At 38.3% G+C, this 21,407-nt stretch overlaps 1 protein-coding gene across 1 annotated transcript in view; it reads right to left on the bottom strand.

Annotated features, from left to right (window-relative positions):
- Positions 1–21,407, bottom strand: part of dsb (debris buster) — an 89,419-nt gene that overhangs the window by 8,665 nt on the left and 59,347 nt on the right. The window contains exons 3-8 of the mRNA XM_034972071.2: positions 9,832–9,923; positions 8,877–9,037; positions 4,023–4,161; positions 3,502–3,629; positions 2,838–2,922; positions 535–665 (exon numbers count right to left, since the gene is read on the bottom strand). Of these exons, the coding sequence (XP_034827962.1) occupies positions 535–665; positions 2,838–2,922; positions 3,502–3,629; positions 4,023–4,161; positions 8,877–9,037; positions 9,832–9,923 (736 nt within the window). The remainder of the gene's footprint in view (positions 1–534; positions 666–2,837; positions 2,923–3,501; positions 3,630–4,022; positions 4,162–8,876; positions 9,038–9,831; positions 9,924–21,407) is intronic.

Below are 21,407 nucleotides of genomic sequence, written 5' to 3'. Positions count from 1 at the left end.
TATTAAACAAAAAAGATTCATCAAAATCGGTTCGTATTTGACGGAGAAATCGCGTAAAAAAACATACAAAAAAAACATACAGTTGGATTGAGATCCTCCTCTTTTTCTGAAGTAGGTTAAAAATGTCCTATGCCTGGTTAAAAACCTACTGTTTACAAAGCTATTACACTGATCACGAACAATTTACTCTTATCCATTGAGGAGTTCCGTTCTCCATCTCTGAAGATATTCATCAGATCTTTACCAAATTGAAATGGAACCACCTCTGAGGTATGTCCTACAAAACAAAAATATCTCCGCTCCCGTTTGGACTAACTTCAACAGCACATATCAATCAATTGTGGTTTTAAAGCAACATTGAATCAAGTCGGTAATTAGATGGGTGACCGAGTTTGGACATACATCTTCTTATTTACAATCATGAGCTGTGTATGAGATTTTGTGACATGTCTAGGTAAATGATAAAATGAAACTCTGTAGATACCTATAACACCCTACTTTTTGTATCGTGTTGGTAAAATAAGTCCTACTTACTTGATATTGTTGCAAGGGCTATCCCTCCAATACGGTAGGTGGTCCAATCCGTTGAGCTTGTCCAAGTAACCGAACTTGTCCAACCGCTGGCCGGTGTTGATCGTGTGCACTTCTTCTAAAGTGCCGTTTCTCTTGAAAAAATATAAAACACATTATTTTAGTCTGTATAAGTACCTAAATAGTATGTGGAAGGATCTGGGAACCCATGGATAACTCGGAAGTGTTGAGCCAAATATCTTTCAAAGTTCCCTCCCGTATACCCCGGTATCCTATCCCTTTGACCACTCATCGAATCAATGGAACACAAGTGCATTCTCTATTCCCTTATTCTCATAGTCCGATGGGATAGCAATCCGACACGATCGGGGAGAGATCAGGCGTAGGACCCACGCATTTACTTGTTTTCCGAGGAATATGAGTGAAACACTGACAACTTATTGACTCCGGTCTAGTAATGAGAATTTCTCGATAGGAAAATCCTACACTATTTTGGGTCCAACCTGGGAATCGAACCTAGGACCTCGTCACCCTCAGTTGAATTTGATAGCCACTAGATGAATGAGCCAGTCTCAGGTTGAGATCTATAGGGCGCACTTTGACTTTGCTCAGACTTAAGAATTAAGATTGAGTTAAAACGAGACACATTTATGTGAGAGATATACCTCTGTCTCGTTTTAACACTGTCTTAAGTCTAAGCAAAGTCATAGTTTGCTCTATAGATTTTTCACTTATAGTCACAAATATTTGAAGACGCTTAACCTGGTGCTATATTTTCTCTATACACGTAGTACACCGCTACGGCGTAGAAGCTTGGAGCCACGTAGGCCCTTTTTACCCAACTGCGGCGAAGCCCAAAGTCGGTTTGTGTGTTTTACTCAATTATTATGAGTTAGCCCTTGACTGTGATCTTACATAGTGGTAAGTGACGACGTAGTAAGCGGGCTAATCTTAAACGGGTACCTATCTAGAGTTATTTATATTAAAGTCATAAAATCTAGAAGATCCATCAATTTTTTTTGAATTCCATTTACCTACTTTAAAACGGTAAACTTATCTAATTGCACCTCTGTACCCGTAGTACAAGATTTTACGTCTCACCAAACGAAACCAAATTCGAGAGTCGAAATACTTCCGCGTTACAGTAAAATGGACCTAAACAGTCTTGAATTGAAGTCAAATATTCAATGCCACTGATTTTAATTTCGCAATGTTTCCGCTTGGAGCGCTGGCTGTAGAAGTGTAGACAAACTTGAGCTTTAAAACAAGGCTCTTAAGATCCAGTTTACTGTAACGCGGAAGTATTTCGACTCTCGAATTTGGTTTGGTTTGGTGAGACGTAAAATCTTGTACTACGCGTACTGGTACGACTTTGGACGTCTCGTAAACTTTGATACTTATTTGAATCATATTTTTATTGGTTATCAAAACTCATAAAAAAATATTTTATGAGTTATAAAATAGCTAATAAATACACTAATATTATGAATGCGAAAGCTATCTACTCGTATGGCGAAAGTATGTCTGTCTGTCTGCTAGCTTTTCAGGGCCCAACAGTTTAACCGATTTTGATGAAATTTGGTCTGAGTTAGCTTACATCTCGGGGAAGGACATAGGCTACTTTTTATGCCGGAAAGTTAAAGAGTTTCCTCGGGCTTAAAAAAAACTAAATCCACGCGGACGAAGTCACGGGCATCAACTACTAACTGTGGCTAGTAAGATTGAATAAATGCCTATATCACTCTCCAAGTCTTTAACTATATCCATGTAAAAAATCATGTCGATTCGTTGCTCCGTGGTGGCATGATGGAATTACAAACCAATAAATCAACAAACTAACAAACAAAAACACTTTCACATTGATATTACTGATAATAAAATATTATACGTAGGTGCATACCTGGGTGTAAAATAAAAACAATCGGATTTAAATAAGATTCAACCTCCGATATAACTTCCGATTAAAATTTATCGGAACCGAAAGTGCAAAATCAGATTAAAGTAAGAATAGTATTTTAATCAGAAGTGTAACTATACCGTTTTTGTTTGCCAGATCCAAAATTATGTTCAGTCAAGTTTTTTTCTTTTATTTTTAAAGAATATTAGCCAAAATTATGCCGATTAATATTCCACTTTCCCCTCTAAGGGTTAAGCTTGTGCTAGGAGTAGGTTCGACAATAGAATAGTGCAACGAAGGGGGTTTGAACCGGCGACCTTTCAGATTTCAGTCCACTCCTTTAACCGTTGAGCTATCGAGGCTCTAAGTTACCATCAAGGTTCATGCAAAGTGATGTGTTTTGACTTACGGCAAGTAATAACCCCATTTGGCTATTCGGTCGCTTTCCTTTAGGGTAGAAGTAGTGAGCGAGGGTTACCAGCGGATCGTCGTAACTGAAACATCATGGAATTAGAAATTAGCTCAGAACAAATACCTGGAAATTAGAAAGCATATTTTAGTCAAATCAGCAACTATAACAACCAAATAGATTCTAACAACCACATAGCTATATAAAATCTTAGATTCTTCCGACATCAATGGCTCGGGTCAAGCATTTTGACCTTTTGCAAAGTTTGTTTGAGCTTGAGCCAAGAATTTACTTACAGGCTTGACGTGTGATTGATGCGATTCTATATTTTTGCTTGAAGCGACTTTCGTGTCCGAGTTCGAGATATGAGAAAAGTGCCATTTGCTTGAATAAGCAAATTCATCATAATTGATCAAGCAAAATAAAACAAAAATAAAATAAAAATCTTTTTTATTCAAGTAAACTTTCACAAGTGCTTTCGAATCGTCGGATGCATCTACCACTGGTTCGGAATGCCTTTCCTACCGAGAAGAACCAGCAAGAAACTCGGCGGTTGCTCTTTTCACTCGGCGGTTTCAAAACAATTCTATGTGCTTGATGTCAAGCCACTTGACCGTCTCGGAAGCTCTTAAGATTAGAAAGTGATGATGAGGTTTCCACTCACCCAAAGACCAGTTCCTCAGCCGTGATTTGCACGAAGGGCTTGCTTCTGTCGCGGTAGGTGATGGCCAGCCCTGTCACCAGCACGTTGAACAGCCAGGTCGGGAGGTTCGGCGAGAATGACGTCACCGTCTGGAAGGAAAGCGCTGGGAAAATTATAACTTTTTGGAAAAAATACAAAAAACTTTGGGACTTGCTTAAACTAAAGATTGACAATAAATAGGGTGTGGCCAATACAATTTTGAAATTCTTTTATCACACATACTTTATTTTATACAGTATATAATATACCAAAATTTCATATTCACGACTGGTTTAGTTTTTGAGATAGACCCCGTTATAAAAATGGTCTAACTATTTAAACATCGTGAGGAGGCATGCCTGAGAGTTGTTTATGATGTTCTCAAAGGTGTGTGAAGTCTGAAAATTCGCAATGGGTCAGCGTAGCAGACTTTGAATTCCTTCATATTCTGAGAGAAGCTCAGTAGTGGGACAGCGATGGGTTGATGATGATGATGTACTAACCAATAGCGGTATGTTGGGCACAACGAGCTTCTGTGTCTTGTCCACTGACAGCTCGGGCACGAAGCGCAGGATCTTGTTGTGTTGGTACGACACCGTGTCGTTGTCGTGGAATTTGATGTTCACCTTCTCCATGTCTTCTCTGAAAACAACTCCAAAATATCAGTCTTTTTGCCTTATTTAGTGTATTTTTATGAGACTATACCTTCCCAAATATCTTCAAAATAATGTTGGGAGTTTGGGACTGCCTCGGTACTCAAGCGCGTAGGTACGCATACGGAAAAGGATCGCCTCAGGTAAAAGTAGGTTCATCAGAAGTCCTAATATTATTCTAACGGTGATTGCAGACAGACAGGACAGCGCATTTAAAGCGCGCTAAATGTTTCGAGTAGTTTGTAAGAATGTTAATTCAATTACCTAACATCTGAAATATAAGTTTCTATAGGTAGGTCCAGTGAAAAAGACGTGCCCAAAGAACAATTAGGTAATTATATGTACTGGCGAGATTTCTTCTGGCAGCCCTTAAATTTCAATAATATTATTTACCAGCTGATGAACGCGACTTCGTCGGCGAGGAATTGGGTTTTTTAAAATCCCGTGGGATTTCTTTGATTTTCCGGAATAAAAAGTAGCATATGTCATTCTCCAGGTCTTCGGCCATTACCCATGCAAAAATCACGTCAATCCGTTGCACCGTTGCGACGTGATTGAAGGACAAACCAATAAACCAACAAACAGACACACTTTCGCATTTATAATAAGGGTACTGATTTACTAAAGGTTAAAACATACCTAAACATCGAAATCACAGGTCGCATAAGTTTTTCTACCAAAAACCCGAGAATATTAGATCAAAAATTAACACCTTAACTTATTGTATTTACCTTATAGTAATTAACACCTTACTAATGTACCTACCTACAATCAGCAAATAAATGATTTGTATTTGTATTTATATAAAAAAAACTTAGAAATTATTGCTGAGTCGTTACCTACTCAATAGGTACAACCATTATAGTGCCATTAGCAAATTATTCATAGTTATGTTTAGCGCAGTGCTAACTAAGCACTGCCATGTGAGAATACGTGATTTGTGGAAAAAGTTGGTAAATCATAAACAAAATTGGTGCCGACAGTAAGAGCCAGCGCGTGCCAGACCTTCGTTATTTTATAAAAGCTGAAACACAGACTACAGTGTATAAAGCTGAAAGTTTCTCTGCATATTGTCCCCAATACAGGGAGGAACGATCAACGACTATAAAGTTCGGATCATGGTGACTTTGGGAGATAACAGGTAACGAAGGTGTAAAAAAATCTTACGCTAAAGTATACTTAGTCTAATTTTTTTATATTTTCTTTGGAATAGTAATAGAAATCACGTCATGCATTTCCACTGACACTTGGAGTCTTGGCAACCCCCTACCAGAGACCCTTAAAATTTAATAAACTGTTAAAGTTAGAGGGGGCCACGATACTAAGTGTCTGGCAATACATGACGTGATTTCTAATACCTACTACTCATTCCGAAGAAAATGTAAAAAAATAGACTTTATACTTTCACGTAAGATTTTTTACAGCTTTGTTACCTGTTATCTCCCAAAGTCACCATGATCCAAACTTCATAATCACTGATCGTTCCTCCCAGTGTTGGGGACAATACGCAGATAAACTTATTTCGATACCTATTGTACCTACTTGCAAACATCTTTGTTATTGGTTTTGGTGTGCAGTAAAGAATATTTTACCTTACTTTTACTTTATAAAATGACGAAGGTCTGACACTCGCTGGCTCTCTCTACAACTCAATTTTCGCTGTCTCAACTTTCTCGTGTTTATAAATGGTAGATACCTATTTTGTGATTACGCTAATTATTACTGTAGTGCCTGTCGTCACGTCATGAGAGCGGAGAAACAGAAAGGCGTACGAGCTTTCCTTTTTTAACTTTTCGAGTAATTTTTGGGGTTCCGTACCTCAAAAGGAAAGAAGGAACCCTTATAGGATCATTTTGAATGAATAAATAATTAGTATTTTCAACTTTCAAAGTAAGATAACTATACCAAGTGGGGTATCATATGAAAGGGCTTTATACCTGTAGGCAGGTACATTCTAAAAGGGAATTTTATTTATTTTTATGCATAATAGTAATTGATTTATCGTGCAAAATGTCGAAAAAATTACTCTGGTATGGAACCCTTGGTGCGCGAATCTAACTCGCACTTTGCCGGTTTTTGCGGTGTGTACATAACCACAATGGTTTTCGGATTTTTCCTTAGTGCTATAAGACCCACCTAGGTCAATGGGAAGCGCCCTATAGGTTTTCTTGACAGACACGACAGATGCTCAGACGGACAGCCGGACAGACAGACAGACAGACAGACATCGAAGTGATCCTATAAGGGTTCCTTTTTTTCCTTTTGAGGTACGGAACCCTACAAAAAAAGATACCCATTATAATTTTGCTTGATGACTATAGTCCATATGATAATCATATCAGACCCTAGAGGCCAGAGGATGTATCTGATGGAGACCACCTAGCGCGACCAAGACAATAAGCCACAATTATTATAATTGTATAATACGTCGTGCGTATAAGTTCCAAAATTCTTGTTTTTGTATAATTAAGTACCTGTCTAGAATTTAGACTGCGTAACTGCGCGTGAAAACATGGCCATGGTCGCGCTCACTAATTCAAAGTTGCATGGAAAAATCCGTATCGAAAATAATAAAAGCTAGCCTTATCTAATTACTATACAAATCATGCCCAAGTGGAATGGTGCCAAGTAAACTGGCTGCATTTCCGCGCTGGATAGCCAGACTGACACCCGCACGTCACTCGCGCTCACCCGCACCGGGTTAGTGCGGGAACTGTTGGGTGTGCGGGACTTTCCCTCCCCGATTGCCATCTCGACCTGTCGCGTAATATTATATACATGACTAGCAGATGCCCGCGACTTCGCGTAAAATTTCTGGTTTCTCATGAGATCTGAAATTTTCCCGCTGCAAAAGGCCTCACTTACCTACTCACTCAGTCTCACCTTAAGACACGGAACCCAGCTAATACCTAAATGCCAATTTTCATATCTCTAACTTCAAAAACATAGGATTTTCATATAACCCTTCCACCCCCATTTTACTCCCTTAGAGGGGAAATTTAGTTAGATCCTTTCTTATCTGATACCTACCCCCTAGAAAGAACCTACCTTCCACAAGTAAAAATAACAATAGTTAAAACTTTTCTATAAAAACTTCTCCCCCCTATTTTACTACCCTTAAGGGGGGAATTTCCCAAATTGACTTATACAGATTTTTATTATTTAAAGCTAATAACCTAAATGTCGATTTTTACGTCTCTAACTCCAAAAAACATAGGACTTTCATACAACCTTCGGGGGGGAATTTTTCAAAACCGTTTCTTAGCTGACACCTACGTCCTAGAAAGAACCTACCTTCCAAATTTCAAGTTTGTAGGCTTTATAGTTTCTGAGATTTCGTGATTAGTCAGTCAGTCAGTCAGTCAGTCAGTGAGTGAGTGGTATTTCTCTTTTATATATTTAGACTAGCTTATGAGCTTCTATATTAGTAGCTCATTATAGGCATCAATAGCTGAATAAGGTGATGGACTGAAATCTAAAAGCAATTAATTTTCATAAAGAGCAACCGCCGAGTTTTTTGCTGGTTCTGCTCGGTAGTGCGTGCATTTCGAATTCGAAAGTACGAGTACTTTGTAAAAGTTTATAATGAATAAAATTACTGTTGTTCTACTTTAAAAGGTCAATAGTTCAAATTCCACCTGTTAGACTAAGGGCCGGTTGTTTCAACAAATTTTGACGGACACGTAACCTTTAAATATGGCGCTAACGAACGTAAGAAAAGAAAAAGCGTTGATTCAGCATCTATTAGCGCTAACTTTCGTTAAAAAGTTACGTTTACGTTAACCAGTGCTGACACCATTGGTGATCGTCAAATCAGTTCGTAACTTCATACTTCTTACAAACGGAATATTTTATTTACAAATTATAATGGAATCAATTGAATTCAATGCTTTTAATGGTAATGAAAAAGATGAAAGAGAATTTTTAAAAAAGAAAAAGTGTTTAAAATGCGAAGTAGCAATGTCAATAACTGTTAAATTTAATATAAAATGAAAAAAAAAAGGATACGGAAAAGTAAGTTAATTTTTAGGGTTAGTTTCGTAACCAGAATAACAATGACGAACAGTTTTTTGTGCAATGAAGCAACGCTCTTAAATTAACAAATGTTAAAATTCGCCTACGTCTGTTAAATTTTAACGAACATATCTTACGAAGACCAATGGTTTGAAACAACCGGCCCTAAGTAGCTTTGTGGCCCGCCCCCGCCACTTCAGCTTTGCACTTTGCTTTGCTAAGTCGGATACTCTAGAGTCTAAGGTTCCAATTGGGGTGAAATGACAGCTACGACGATAATGACGATCGCAATCAACTCTGATTGATTGATCAACTTGATCTGATAATTAATATCAATTATTGAGATTATGATCATTTGTATCGTCGCTGCGCATGCAAACTGCACGTAAGTTAATTTAAATTAAAATTAAAAAAAAGAAGAATAGCCTGAAAGTCAGGGCCGTCTTTACCCGGGGGTTCAGGGGGTGCGGTGCACCCGGGCGGAGAGTCCTAGAAGGCGCAATGCGACCACCAATTTCGATAGATAGGTACCTATAATACATGGTACGGAAAACGCACGTTGGAAGGATGATATCAGGCGAGTCGCAGGGAGCCGCTGCATTCAGGCGGCGGAAGACCGCGGCGTGTGAAAGTCCCTACAAGAGAACTATGTCCAGCAGTGGACGTCTATCGTTATACGCTAGTCCTCACCTATAGACGAAAGGCCCCACTTCGTTCAGCTTCGGCTTCTCCCCGTTCTCCAGGAATCCCTGCGGATTGGTTACGTTGAAGATGTACACTTTGGTCAGTCTGATGACGCCCGGCCGCTGCCAGTAGCTGTAGCTCAGGGACCCATTCCAGAGCTTCAGTTCCTGGAAATAGTTAGTCAGTTAAAATAAATATTTAAAAAAAAATGTTATTAATTCGACCATCGAGGATCATATTGGTGTTAGTAATTACACGAAACTTAAACCTATTTGTTAGTAAAATATGTAAATATCTATAACTATTTAAATTAGGACAGGATCGATTTGCCAGCACGTGAATCATACAACAGTGATTCAAGTACTGGCAGTCGATCCTGTCAGAAAATACCTTCAGGAGGCAATATTACTTACCTACTCCCGATTCTCTAGTCTCTCTCTAAACTAAATTTACAGTATCTGCATCCTTTTCTTTTTACTAATGCTAAAAAAGGAACGGAAAATGACTTTCACATTTAAATACTCCAAGTTTTAGTGCACAATAGAAATTTAAACAGTAGGTTCGCGGCTGTGCGCTAAAATCACGGGTTTTACCATCTAAAAATTAAATTTAGAACTGTCAAACTGTGTCTGTCCTTTTCATATTACATTAGTAAGAAGAGTATGCGAATACTCTAAAATTAGGTTGTGCTCAGAATCGGTGCCTAATCTAGCTAATTAGTATGAAATTTGAATCCCTTATTTCACCCTCTAGGGGTTGAATTTTCAAAAATTATTTCTAAGCGGATGTATACGTCATAATAGCTATATCTGCATGCCTAATTTCAGTCCAATTCGTCCAGTAGTTTCAGCTATGCGTTGATAGATCAGTCAGTCAGTCAGTCACCTTTTCCTTCTATATATTTAGATTGTAAATAGTAGATATAAGTATATATAGTATAGTATGGAAGTATGGATTTTACCCTAAAAATAATATAATCCAACCAAGGTACGAAAGACAAGATGACACCGAGTACCACTGTGCATATGCTGAATGTGATCACTGCCAGGCGACCTGCAACAAACAGACAAACACATTGTATTATCTTAATAATACGACTTACAATTTATACCGGCTGAAACTGAAATATTAAGTACCTTATTCGCAAATGCTTGAACTTGGAAGGGGCCAAGATATGCATGAAATGAAGGTATGAAATAAATCGCTGGTATGAAATGAAAAGTTTTTTTTTTATAAAAAACCGGCCAAGTCCGAGTCAGGCTCGCGCAATGAGGGTTCCGTACTACAGTTATATTTTTTCGACATTTTGCACGATAATTCAAAAACTATGATGCATAAATTAAATGAAAATCTGTTTTAGAATGTACAGGTGAAGACCTTTCATAAATATAGTCACTCACTTCGAAAGTTGAAAATACTAGTTATTAGTTCATGACCACAATTTAATTTTTTTTGTGTGATCTAACTCTAAATTCACGGTTTTCAGATTTTTCCCCAAATGTCAGCTATAAGATCTACCTACCTGCCAAATTTCATGATTCTAGGTCAACGGGAAGTACCCTTTAGGTTTCTTGACAGACAGACAGACAGACAGACAGAAAGACAGACAGACAACAAAGTGATCCTATAAGGGTTCCGTTTTTCCTTTTGAGGTACGGAACCCTAAAAATAGTGAGAAAACGAGCAGGCGAGTCACCTGAAGGCGCGTTTGGAACCCTCCTAGCTTCAGGAATTTGTTTGCTCCCATGTAATGTTGTAATCTAGTGGGAACACCGCCCAAAGGTGGTTCCACAATTTGCACTTTGCATGTGCGTGGAAAAAAGGACGGACGGTCGAAGTGCACCAGACATCCAGGTGGTGAGGGTGAAATTGCTTACGGTGGCCCGCGGTGCGGTGAAGATACATAGAGCAAGCAAACATTTAGGGCCAGAATATGTAAAAGTAACCTTGGTAGTGCTACTCCTCTTAAAATTGTCATATCCTATAACAATGTGTTCAGAAAAGCTAACCTAATTATTTTTCAACACTCCGCTTCATTATTTAAAAGCAAAATTAAAAACCACCTATTGGCCCCGATTCTCTAGTCTCTCTCTAAACTAAATTTAGAGTATCTGCATCCTTTTCTTTTTACTAATGCTAAAAAAGGAACGGAACATGACTTTCACATTTAAAGACTCTAAATTTTAGTGCACAATACAAGTTTAAACAGTAGGTTCGCGAGTGCGTGCTAAAAACACGGGTTTTACCATCTAAAAATTAAATTTAGAAATGTCAAACTGCTTCTGTCCTTTTCATATTACAATAGTAAGAAGAGGGTGCGAATACTCTAAAATTAGGTTGTGCTTAGAATCGGTGCCAATGGGGCCGATTCTCTTGTACACAATCTCTAAACTAAACTAAATTAACAGGTCTAAATCTAGTGCTAATCCTTTAATCCTTCCTTCTCTAATCCTTTTCCGCAAGCAACATCATGTAAGGGACAGCAATATATTTAGAGGTGTCATTTTAGTTAAGTTTAGAGATTGTGTACAAGAGAATCGGCCCCAATGAATCTTTAAATATTCTATAGTAAGTCTACTGTAGAATATTTAAAGATTCATTTTGAAATTGTAGGGTACTATTATTAGTCTTAATAATTGTAGTTTTTATTGTTAGTTGTAAGAATTATTGTAGTAATTTATTTAATTGTTATAGATTTTACGCAAAGAATGTCTTAGTTTAAGTTTTACTATTTAGAGCATGTTGAGTTAGCCTGTAAGTGAGTATACATTGATAGTCCTAAGTTTATATAAGTCGTCATAATTAGTTTTCTTTGTATACCGTTGGCTTCGTTGGTAAAATAAAAATAAAAAATATATATTAGAACCTCTGATCTATATTTAGCGTAAAGTTCTGGTGGTCTAGTTATACAATAATATAAAGTCAATAAAGCAACAATTACAGTAATGCTTCAATTACATTAATAACAAACCGCACTTGCATCGAGATTATCAACTTAACGACTCTACACGGCAATAAAGCCAGCTCCTATGTTTTTCCTACGCCATTAGTGTCAGATTTATGACAAATTAGTGATGATTTATTGATTAGATCTTTTAGATTGCAATCTTATTGTAATAATAATTTTTTAATCCGCGAGCTTTTTTGGCCTAGAAACACTGAAAATAGACACGAAATGTGATGGAAAACGAATGCCAGGACCAGGATATTATGAGACATTGGCACCGATTCTAAGCACAACCTAATTTTAGAGTATTCGCACCCTCTTCTTACTATTGTAATATGAAAAGGACAGAAGCAGTTGGACATTTCTAAATTTAATTTTTAGATGGTAAAACCCGTGATTTTAGCACGCACTCGCGAACCTACTGTTTAAATTTGTATTGTGCACTAAAATTTAGAGTCTTTAAATGTGAAAGTCATGTTCCGTTCCTCTTTTAGCATTAGTAAAAAGAAAAGGATGCAGATACTCTAAATTTAGTTAAGAGAGAGACTAGAGAATCGGGGCCAATGATATGCATGTAAAGGTGCATGATTAGTGTTTAGGGTTCCGTTCCCAAAGGGTAAAACGGAACCCCATTTATGTCATGGGTGTCCTAGCTCGTAGACCTCGTAGACGAAATGAGTTACAAACCTACAATTTTTGTATTTGGTGTATAACGCAAAACCAAAAATTGAATTAGAAATTCAATTGAATTATTTTTCAACTCGGGCTTTTTACATGAAAAGAAGCCGTTTTTAGGGTTCCGTACCTCAAAAGGAAAAAGTAACCCTTATAGCACCACTTTGTTGTCTCTCTGTCCGTCTGTCCATCTATCTGTCATATCTGAAAGAAAACCTATAGGGTACTTCCCGTTGATCTAGAATCATGAAATTTCACAGGTATCTAGATCTTATAGCACAAGTAAAGGAATGGTGCCATGATCCAAACTTCATAGTCGCTGATTGTTCTTCCTTGTGGTGGGGGCAATACGCAGAGAAACTTTCAGCTTTGGTAAAATAACGAAGGTCTGGCACGCGCTGGCTCACTTTCTATTATCTTAGGCTGCATCATCACTTGCCACCAGGTCTGATTGCAGCCAAGCGCTATACAACCTATTATTTAAAAAAAAATTAAGAAGCCGCATAGATCTTGTTTCCGTAGCATGTTTTATTTGCTTTTAGATGCATTGTCCGGCTTCATCAAGTCATTTAGCGTCCGTGTTCATGACCGTGTGACGCTCCAAAGATAACAAGCACTTGTTCCACGTATCGGCACTTTACCGTGACATCTGACCAAGGTGTATAATGTAACTGCATCTTTAGTATGATCGGTCACGCATTTAGTTTTATTTGATTTTTATAGCTTACTACTTAGCATAATACATAGACTAGATGATGTCTACGACTTCATGAGTATGATTTATTATTTTACTAAACTAAGTACTAAGTCAAAATAAATGAAAAGAAAAGGTGACTGTTTGTCTGACTGACTGACTGGTCTATCAACGCACAGCTCAAACTGCTGGACGGATCGGGCTGAAATTTGGCATGCAGATAGCAATTATGACGTGGGCATCCGCTAAGAAAGGATTTTTGAAAATTCAACCCCTAAGGGGGTGAAATAGGAGTTTCAAATTTGTGTAGTCCACGCGGACGAAGTCGCCAGCATAAGCTAGTAGTTTATAAATTAAAAAAAAACTTTAATGATAGGTCTTGTTTCCGTTGCAATTTGCTTTTAGATGCATTGTCCGGCTTCATCAAGTCATTTAGCGTCCGTGTTCATGACCGCGTGTCGCTCCACAGATAACAAGCACTTGTTACACGTACCTGACACTTTACCGTGACATCTGACCGAGGTGTATAATGTCATGCATCTTTAGTATGACCGGTCACGCATTTAGTTTTAATTTTTATTGCTTACTGGTATTCTTAGCATAAAGGTACATAGACTAATGATGTCCGTGATCTTGTCTGTGGGGATTTAAGATTTTTCCGATACAATTTCTCAAGCCTTTCTTAGAGCATTGAACTATTATGTACCTAGGTACCAGTGGCGTGCACAGGGTTTGAAGCCAGGGTAGGCATTAGTTAGGTGAGAACCTGTTTACTGGCAGGTCATAATGAAAAATATGCATTGAGCTATTATAACTGGGGTAAGCAGTGCATTTATGCCTCTATGACAAGCACGCCACTGCTAGGTACCTACTCTTATGTTTAGAGGTATTTATTAGATTAGATTAAATTCAGATAGGTATTTAGTTGATTTCATGTACAGTAGGTACGCTGCTGAAAGTAATATACATCGATCTTCGATCGATTCTATCATCGATCTCTATCGAAAGAGACACTAGATTTTGTAGAGCAGATAAACGAACTGTAAATTATAAACCCTCAGAAAAATTAGGCTTTATTTATTAACCTATCTCTAATCCTCTTTAGTTATATCCTTATAACTCTTTTGTATTGAAATTGTCGTATCTTAATTAAGAAATCTATAAATAATAAATAAATAAATAATTTTTATTTGAGGCAATTAAAATACAACCCATAACAATATACACAGTATGAAGCGGATTAAATTAATATTAACATTGAATAGAATAGAATATAAATGAAACAAAAAAAAAAAAATGGAGCTAACAATTTAATTAATATTAGTTGCGGTAACGTAAGGCTATTAGTAGATTTACCTACAGTAATGTTATTATAAAATAGCGTGTCGTGAACGATTATATACTCTTGCGGTCTAGAAACCTGGCTTAGATGGAAAATCACATAGGTAGCTTACCCATATTCATAGAGTAAGGCGCGTGGGAGAAGACATGATACTCGTGTCCGACACAAAAACTGCTGAGACGCACATACTATACCTACCCACATAGTCCATACTAATATTATAAATGCGAAAGTGTGTCTGTCTGTCTGTCTGCTAGCCTTTCACGGCCCATCCGTTCAACCGATTTTGACGAAATTTGGTACAGAGATAGCTTGCATCCCGGGGAAGGACATAGGATACTTTTTATCCCAGAAAATCAAAGAGTTCCCACGGGATTTTAAAAACCTAAATCCCCGCGTACGAAGTTGCGGACATCATCTAGTAATTATTATAATGCATGTCAGCAAGGGGTCACTACATTCATCTTATATTTATATTATTACTAGATGATGCTCGCGACTTAGTTTTTACAAGTGGGGTAGTAGGATTTAGGTCGCTTAAATCCTGTTGGAACTCTTTGCTTTGTCGGTTCAAAAGTTGCCTATGTCAATTTTTGGGACGCAAGCGACCTCTGTACCAAATATTGTATAAATCGGTTTTAACGGATGGATATCCTTAAGTATCCTGTGGGAACTCTGATTTTCCAGTATAAAAAGCCTATGTCCGTCTCTAGGATGTAAGCTAACTCTGTACCAAATTTCATTAAAATTGGTTAAACCGTTGGGTGGTGAAAGGCAATCAGACAGACACACTTTTGCAGTTATAATCTAATTTATATAAAAGGATTGACTGACTGACTGATCTATCAACGCACAGCTCAAACTACTGGATGGATCAGGCTGAAATTTGGCATGCAGATAGTTATTATTACGAAGGCATCCGCTAAGAAAGGATTTTTGAAAATTCAACCCTTAAGGCGTTGAAATAGGGGTCTGAAACTTGTGTAGTCCACGCGGACGAAGTCGCGAGCATAAGCTAGTATTATATTATATCAGTAAATCAGTAATGTAGTATGTACTATGTAGTATGGATTGGCACATGTCATAACATAGTTTAGGCATTTCCAGAAAAGTTGTTGCATTTGGAAGAGAGTAGCTGCTAATTTTGCCATCGCTTCCCAGTAAAATCTGCTTTCTGAATGAGGTACCTGTTGACACGAATCTAAAAAGCGATAACACTTAGATTTCGTTTCTTGGATTAAAAATGAGTCACAAAAGTTCTTTAAAGTCAATAATTAAAACAAAAAACCCCGTTGGACGTAGAACTACACATCCACAATCTACGCATAAATTTAAGCACACCTTCAAATATTTGTAAGACCAATTGGGCTAGAACTGGCAATAGAGGACGTTGGGTATAGCTTCTCCTTTTCGCAGGAGAGGTCGCATTCTTTTTCATAATTAAGTTCCTAATTATATGCCAACTAAAACTAAAGAGTCAAATCATTATTTACGTGATAGTTAAAACTAAAACGAAACGAAACGTGATTTATATGTGCTTATAATATTTTGATTTTTGCTAGAAATTGCCTAGTTTGTAAACAACTACGATCTTTTATTATATTATTAATCTAACTAGGCATGCACATTATGTAGGTATACCTACATCTAAATATATGTATTTAAAAAAACGGGCCGAATTGAGAGCCACCTCCTTTTTGGAAGTCGGTTAAAAAGGAAAAGGTGACTGACTGACTGATCTATCAACGCACAGCTCAAAGTACTGGACGGATCGGGCTGAAAGGCATGCAGACAGCTATTAAGACGTAGGCATATAAGCTGTGATAGCCTAGTGGTTAGGACGTCCGCCTTCTAATCGGAGGTCGGGGGTTCGATCCCGGGCACGCACCTCTAACTTTTCCGAGTTATGTGCGTTTTAATTAATTAAATATCACTTGCTTTACCGTGAAGGAAAACATCGTGAGGAAACCTGCATGCCTGAGAGTTCTCCATAATGTTCTCAAAGGTGTGTGAAGTCTACCAATCCGCACATGGCCAGCGTGGTAGACTATGGCCAAAACCCTTCTCACTCTGAGAGGAGACCCGCGCTTTGTAGTGAGCCGGTGATGGGTTGATCATGATGATGATGATGATAGAAGCTTAGCTCTGCAGAAGTAAGTATTGGAAAATCTACCATCAGGAAGTTGTAGATTTTCTTTTTTATCTAATATCAGTCGCCTAAGGTCATCAGAACAATGGATGAGTGTTAAGAAATTATAATCCCTCGTCTATTTCCTGTAGTGTAATGGTACGATTACACCTACCGAGTAGTGAAGCGAGACATTAAAATGTCACTCGGCCTATCGGGATAGACAGTGGCCGTTTTACGTATTTCGAAATTGCGCCTAGCACTCGTAAGTGTTTATACCAACCGAGTACTCGGCCGAGGACACTGACTCGCCACTGTACTCGTTAGGTGTAATCGTACCATTAATACGATTGTTAGATATCGAGATTAAAACATAAACGCTATATCTATTTTTTATAAGGTAACTTAATTAAAACATTATTTTTTACTAGATGATTCCTGCGATTTTTTGAATTGTGAATTCATTGATCTATATATATAAAAGGAAAAGGTGACTGACTGACTGACTGATCTATCAACGCACAGCTCAAACTACTGGACGGATCGGGCTGAAATTTGGCATGCAGATAGCTATTATGACGTAAGCATCCGCTAAGAAAGGATTTTTGAAAATTCAACTCCTAAGGGGGTGAAATAGGGGTTTGAAATTTTGTAATCCACGCGGACGAAGTCGCGAGCATAAGCTAGTTTTGGAATAAAAAGATGCCCGTCTCCAGAATGCAAGCTGTTTTTGTACCAAATTTCGTAGGTGCCAGACATCAAGCCGCAAAAATTCAAATTTTAGTTAGTTGCATCTACATGTTTTTCCATAAAAACTTTGGTCAAAAATAGTCATTTACTTCATATTGGTTCCTGAAAGATAATTTTCTGAATTTTCCCAGATTTGCACAAATATGAAGTAAGTAAATGAGTATTTTTAACCAAAGTTTTTATGGAAAAACAAGTAGATGCAAAAATGTTATGCCCGCAAAACTCATGACCATAAGCCTTCGATGTATGATTAGTCTACTATTTTCGAAAAACTAACTAAAATTTTAATTTTCGCGGCTGGATCTATGAAACCACCTTAAAGGAAACACACAGACACAGACAATTTCATCCACATGGCTTAACTTAAGTTTAAAAGTTGGATGGATTTGTAAGGCTTTATTTTAATCAAAGGACTGTGTCTTGTCTTATGCAGCTCCGAATATGTTATGTAGATGTAAGTAAGTAATGTAACATAACAATGAACAGCAAAAGTGAGTTCGCCGCTTGATAAGCCATTGTTTGCCATTACCCTCAAGGTTACACACACGATCACTCTCGCTGTCACCACCCACACTGTGAACTTGACAAATGCTGCGCTAAATGCCCGATACTTTAAAAAAAAATATATACCTACTAGAGTACTAACTAGCAGATACCCGGCGTGTGGTACTACGCTAAAAAAACCGGCCAAGTGCGAGTCAAGCTCGCGCAATGAGGGTTCCGTACTACAGTCGTATTTTTTCGACATTTTGTACGATAATTCAAAAACTATGATGCATAAAAATAAATAAAAATCTGTTTTAGAATGTACAGGTGAAGACCTTTCATATGATACCCCACTTGATATAGTCACTCACTTCGAAAGTTGAAAGTACTAATTATTAGTTCATGACCACAATTTAATTGTTTTTGTGTGATCTGACCCTAAATTCACGGTTTTAAGATTTTTCTCCAAATGTCAGCTATACGATCTACCTACCTGCCAAATTTCATGATTCTAGGTCAACGGGAAGTACCTTGTAGGTTTCTTGACAGACAGACAGACAGACAGACAGACAACAAAGTGATCCTATAAGGGTTCCGTTTTTCCTTTTGAGGTACGGAACCCTAAAAACGGGCCAAGTGCGAACCAGACTCGCGCACTGAGGGTGCCGTACTACAATCGTACTTTATCGACATTTTGCACGATAAATCAAAAACTATGATGCATAAAAATAAATAAAAATCTGTTTTAGAATGTACAAGTAAAGCCCTTTCATATTTTTATTTCCTTTTCCCACTTGGTATATTATAGTAATCTTACTTTGAAAGTTGAAAATAGCGATATTTGTTCATGACCACATTTAATTTTTTTTCCTTTTGTTCAAAATACATAATATATGGCTCGGCTCTACAGTTGAAGCGTTGTCAGTTAACCACAGTTAGCATTGTCTATAGGAGTCCTTCCGCGTGATTTGGTCACTTGGTGGGCCGCCAGCTCACAGCTGACTAACCTTAACCTTTAATACTTAACTTGGATATGACTCGCTCCAGCTATGCATGGGGCTGCAATTGCTTGATCTCTTGAAAAGAGCAACCGCTGAGTTTCTCGCTGGTTCTTCTCGGTAGGAATGGCATTCCGAACCAGTGGTATATTAAACTAGTTGACGATTCAAAACACTTGTAAAAATCTATTTGAATAAAAATCTATTCTATTGTATTCTATTCTATTCTTGTTACCTGGGAAAGGGACTATGTATATTCTATGAGAGAGCTATGCTTGGAGTTTCTCTACGTGATCAAATCAGAAATGAGGAGATCCGTAGGAGAACTAGAGTAACCGACATAGCTCAACCGGTTGCGAAGCTGAAGTGGCAATGGGCACGGCACATAGTTCGTACAACCAATAGATGTTGGGGTGCCACGGTGCTGGAATGGCGACCTCGCACCGGAAGACGCAGTGTTGGAAGACCCCTCCACTACGTGGACGAACGACATCGGACGAGTCTCAGGGAGCCGCTACAGCGTGGCGCATGACCGTGGCGTGTGGAAGTCCCTACAAGAGACCTATGTCCAGCAGTTGACGTCTATCGGTTGATGATGATGATGATGATATTTTTAGGAATCGTCAAGGTATGCACCCTAACGTCTTCTTCTTCTTGTTCCTTACCTATCCCACGCTACGTGGGGTCGGCACAACATGTCTTCTTCTTTCACTCACTTCTGCCATTCGTCAACGTATTATCCATCCCTTTTAGACGCATATCCTCTTTCACGCAATCTATCCACATTTTCTTTGGCCTTCTATGGGCGTTGCCTGTGAGGCTTGGACCATGGCTTAGGATGATGTTGGGATGGGTGGATTAGTTGGACTGGTTAGTCCGTAGGCCCTGGAGGACGTGGCGTGAGTCACATCCGCGGGGTGATTACGTAAAACTTTGCAATAGCGACAGCAACGCGACAGCAGTAGCAATCCGACAGTTCATTTGCTGTCTTTCTTCTTCTTCTTCTTATTTTGCTTTGTGGCTATTGCTGTCTCTCTCTAGCCGGACGTTTGACAGCGATTATCGCGAGATTTACGCCTGTCGCAAGCCTATCGGGACTCGTCTTCGCCACAAGGGCTAGAACCATCCCTATCTTTTTTTTAAAATTTATTTTACGGCCCTGGATATCAGTCCTTTAAGGCCTCCCTATTTTTAATAACCTTAATCATGGAGGTGTGAATACTGATTCACCTACGTTGCACAAGTTTTATTGGTCACTTTGCTTTTTATTGGCGGTCAAAATTTAACGTTAACGGTAACATAACTATAACCGTCTGTCATGTAACTGGACCTTAGTCGGGTAGTTTCAAGATAAATGACCCTAACTGCGATCAAACATAATAAAAAAAACTGGTAACTCATAAAGCATAACGGGGTGACACACATCGAGATGGTCTAAAAGTGATGAAACTCTTACATAACGCAGCTCTCTTACACGTAACAGTTTAATTAGTGGCTATAATAAGCGGTTTCGGATTGTGGAGATAGCTTAGACAGTGGCGTGCACAGTGTTTGAAGCCAGGGTAGGCATTAGTTAGGTAGGAACCTGTTTACATGCAGGTTATAATGAAAAATATGCATTGAGCTATTACAATTGGGGTGAGCAGTGCATTTATGCCTCTATGACCTGCACGCCACTGTCAAGGTATTCTGCGCTTACGAAAACCATTTAGTTATTTACGCAAAGGTAAAAGCTAGCGCGCACCACCATAGATTTTCATAAATAGGATACTTTGACTTCGTACGCGTGTATTTAGGTTTTAAAAATCCCATGGGAACTCTTTGATTTTCCGGGATAATAAGTAGCAGGCTACTTATTATCCCGGAAAATCAAAGAGTCACTCTCCAGGTCTTAAACTATACCCGTGCAAAAAATCACGTCGATCCGTTGCTCCGTTGCGACGTGATTGAAGGACAAACCAATAAACAAACACAACTTATGTCCTACCTACCTGCCAAATTTCATGATTCTAAGTCACCGGCAAGTACCCTGTAGGTTTCTTGACATACCCAAACGGAACCCTGTAGGGTTCCGTTTTTCCTTTTGAGTTACGGAACCCTAAAAATGATCCTAAGTATCGTTCGTGAATCAAGCCCAGGGAAAGTTTTTCTAATGACGCCTAACCTACTAGAAAGAAAGAAAGAAAAACGTTTATTTTTAAAGCTGTGCCACACATTACCAGTTAGACCTAGTTAGGTTATCCCGACGCCTCTAATACTTGAGTAGTAAAGTCAAAAGACCTCAAGTCTACTTTATCGATTTACTACAGTCTATTTTATCGATGCTAGCAGACAAAGTCACCGAACTTCACTTAATAGTTCACTAGGTAAGTAGGCGCTTACGAAATATCTACAATTTACACCATTAACACCACCTATCGAAAAGTTTTTGCTTTTAGGTTGTAAAAAGATTTTTAATTGCAACCATCAAGGTGTGAATTTTATATCAAAACGTAAACCTTGAACGGTGAACCCATT

The sequence above is a fragment of the Maniola hyperantus genome, chromosome 9 (genome assembly GCF_902806685.2).
Source record: "Maniola hyperantus chromosome 9, iAphHyp1.2, whole genome shotgun sequence".
In the NCBI taxonomy this organism is placed as follows: Eukaryota; Metazoa; Arthropoda; class Insecta; order Lepidoptera; family Nymphalidae; genus Maniola; species Maniola hyperantus.
The sequence above is the reverse complement of the archived record's forward strand: the minus strand, read 5'-3'. Positions and strand labels throughout refer to the sequence as shown.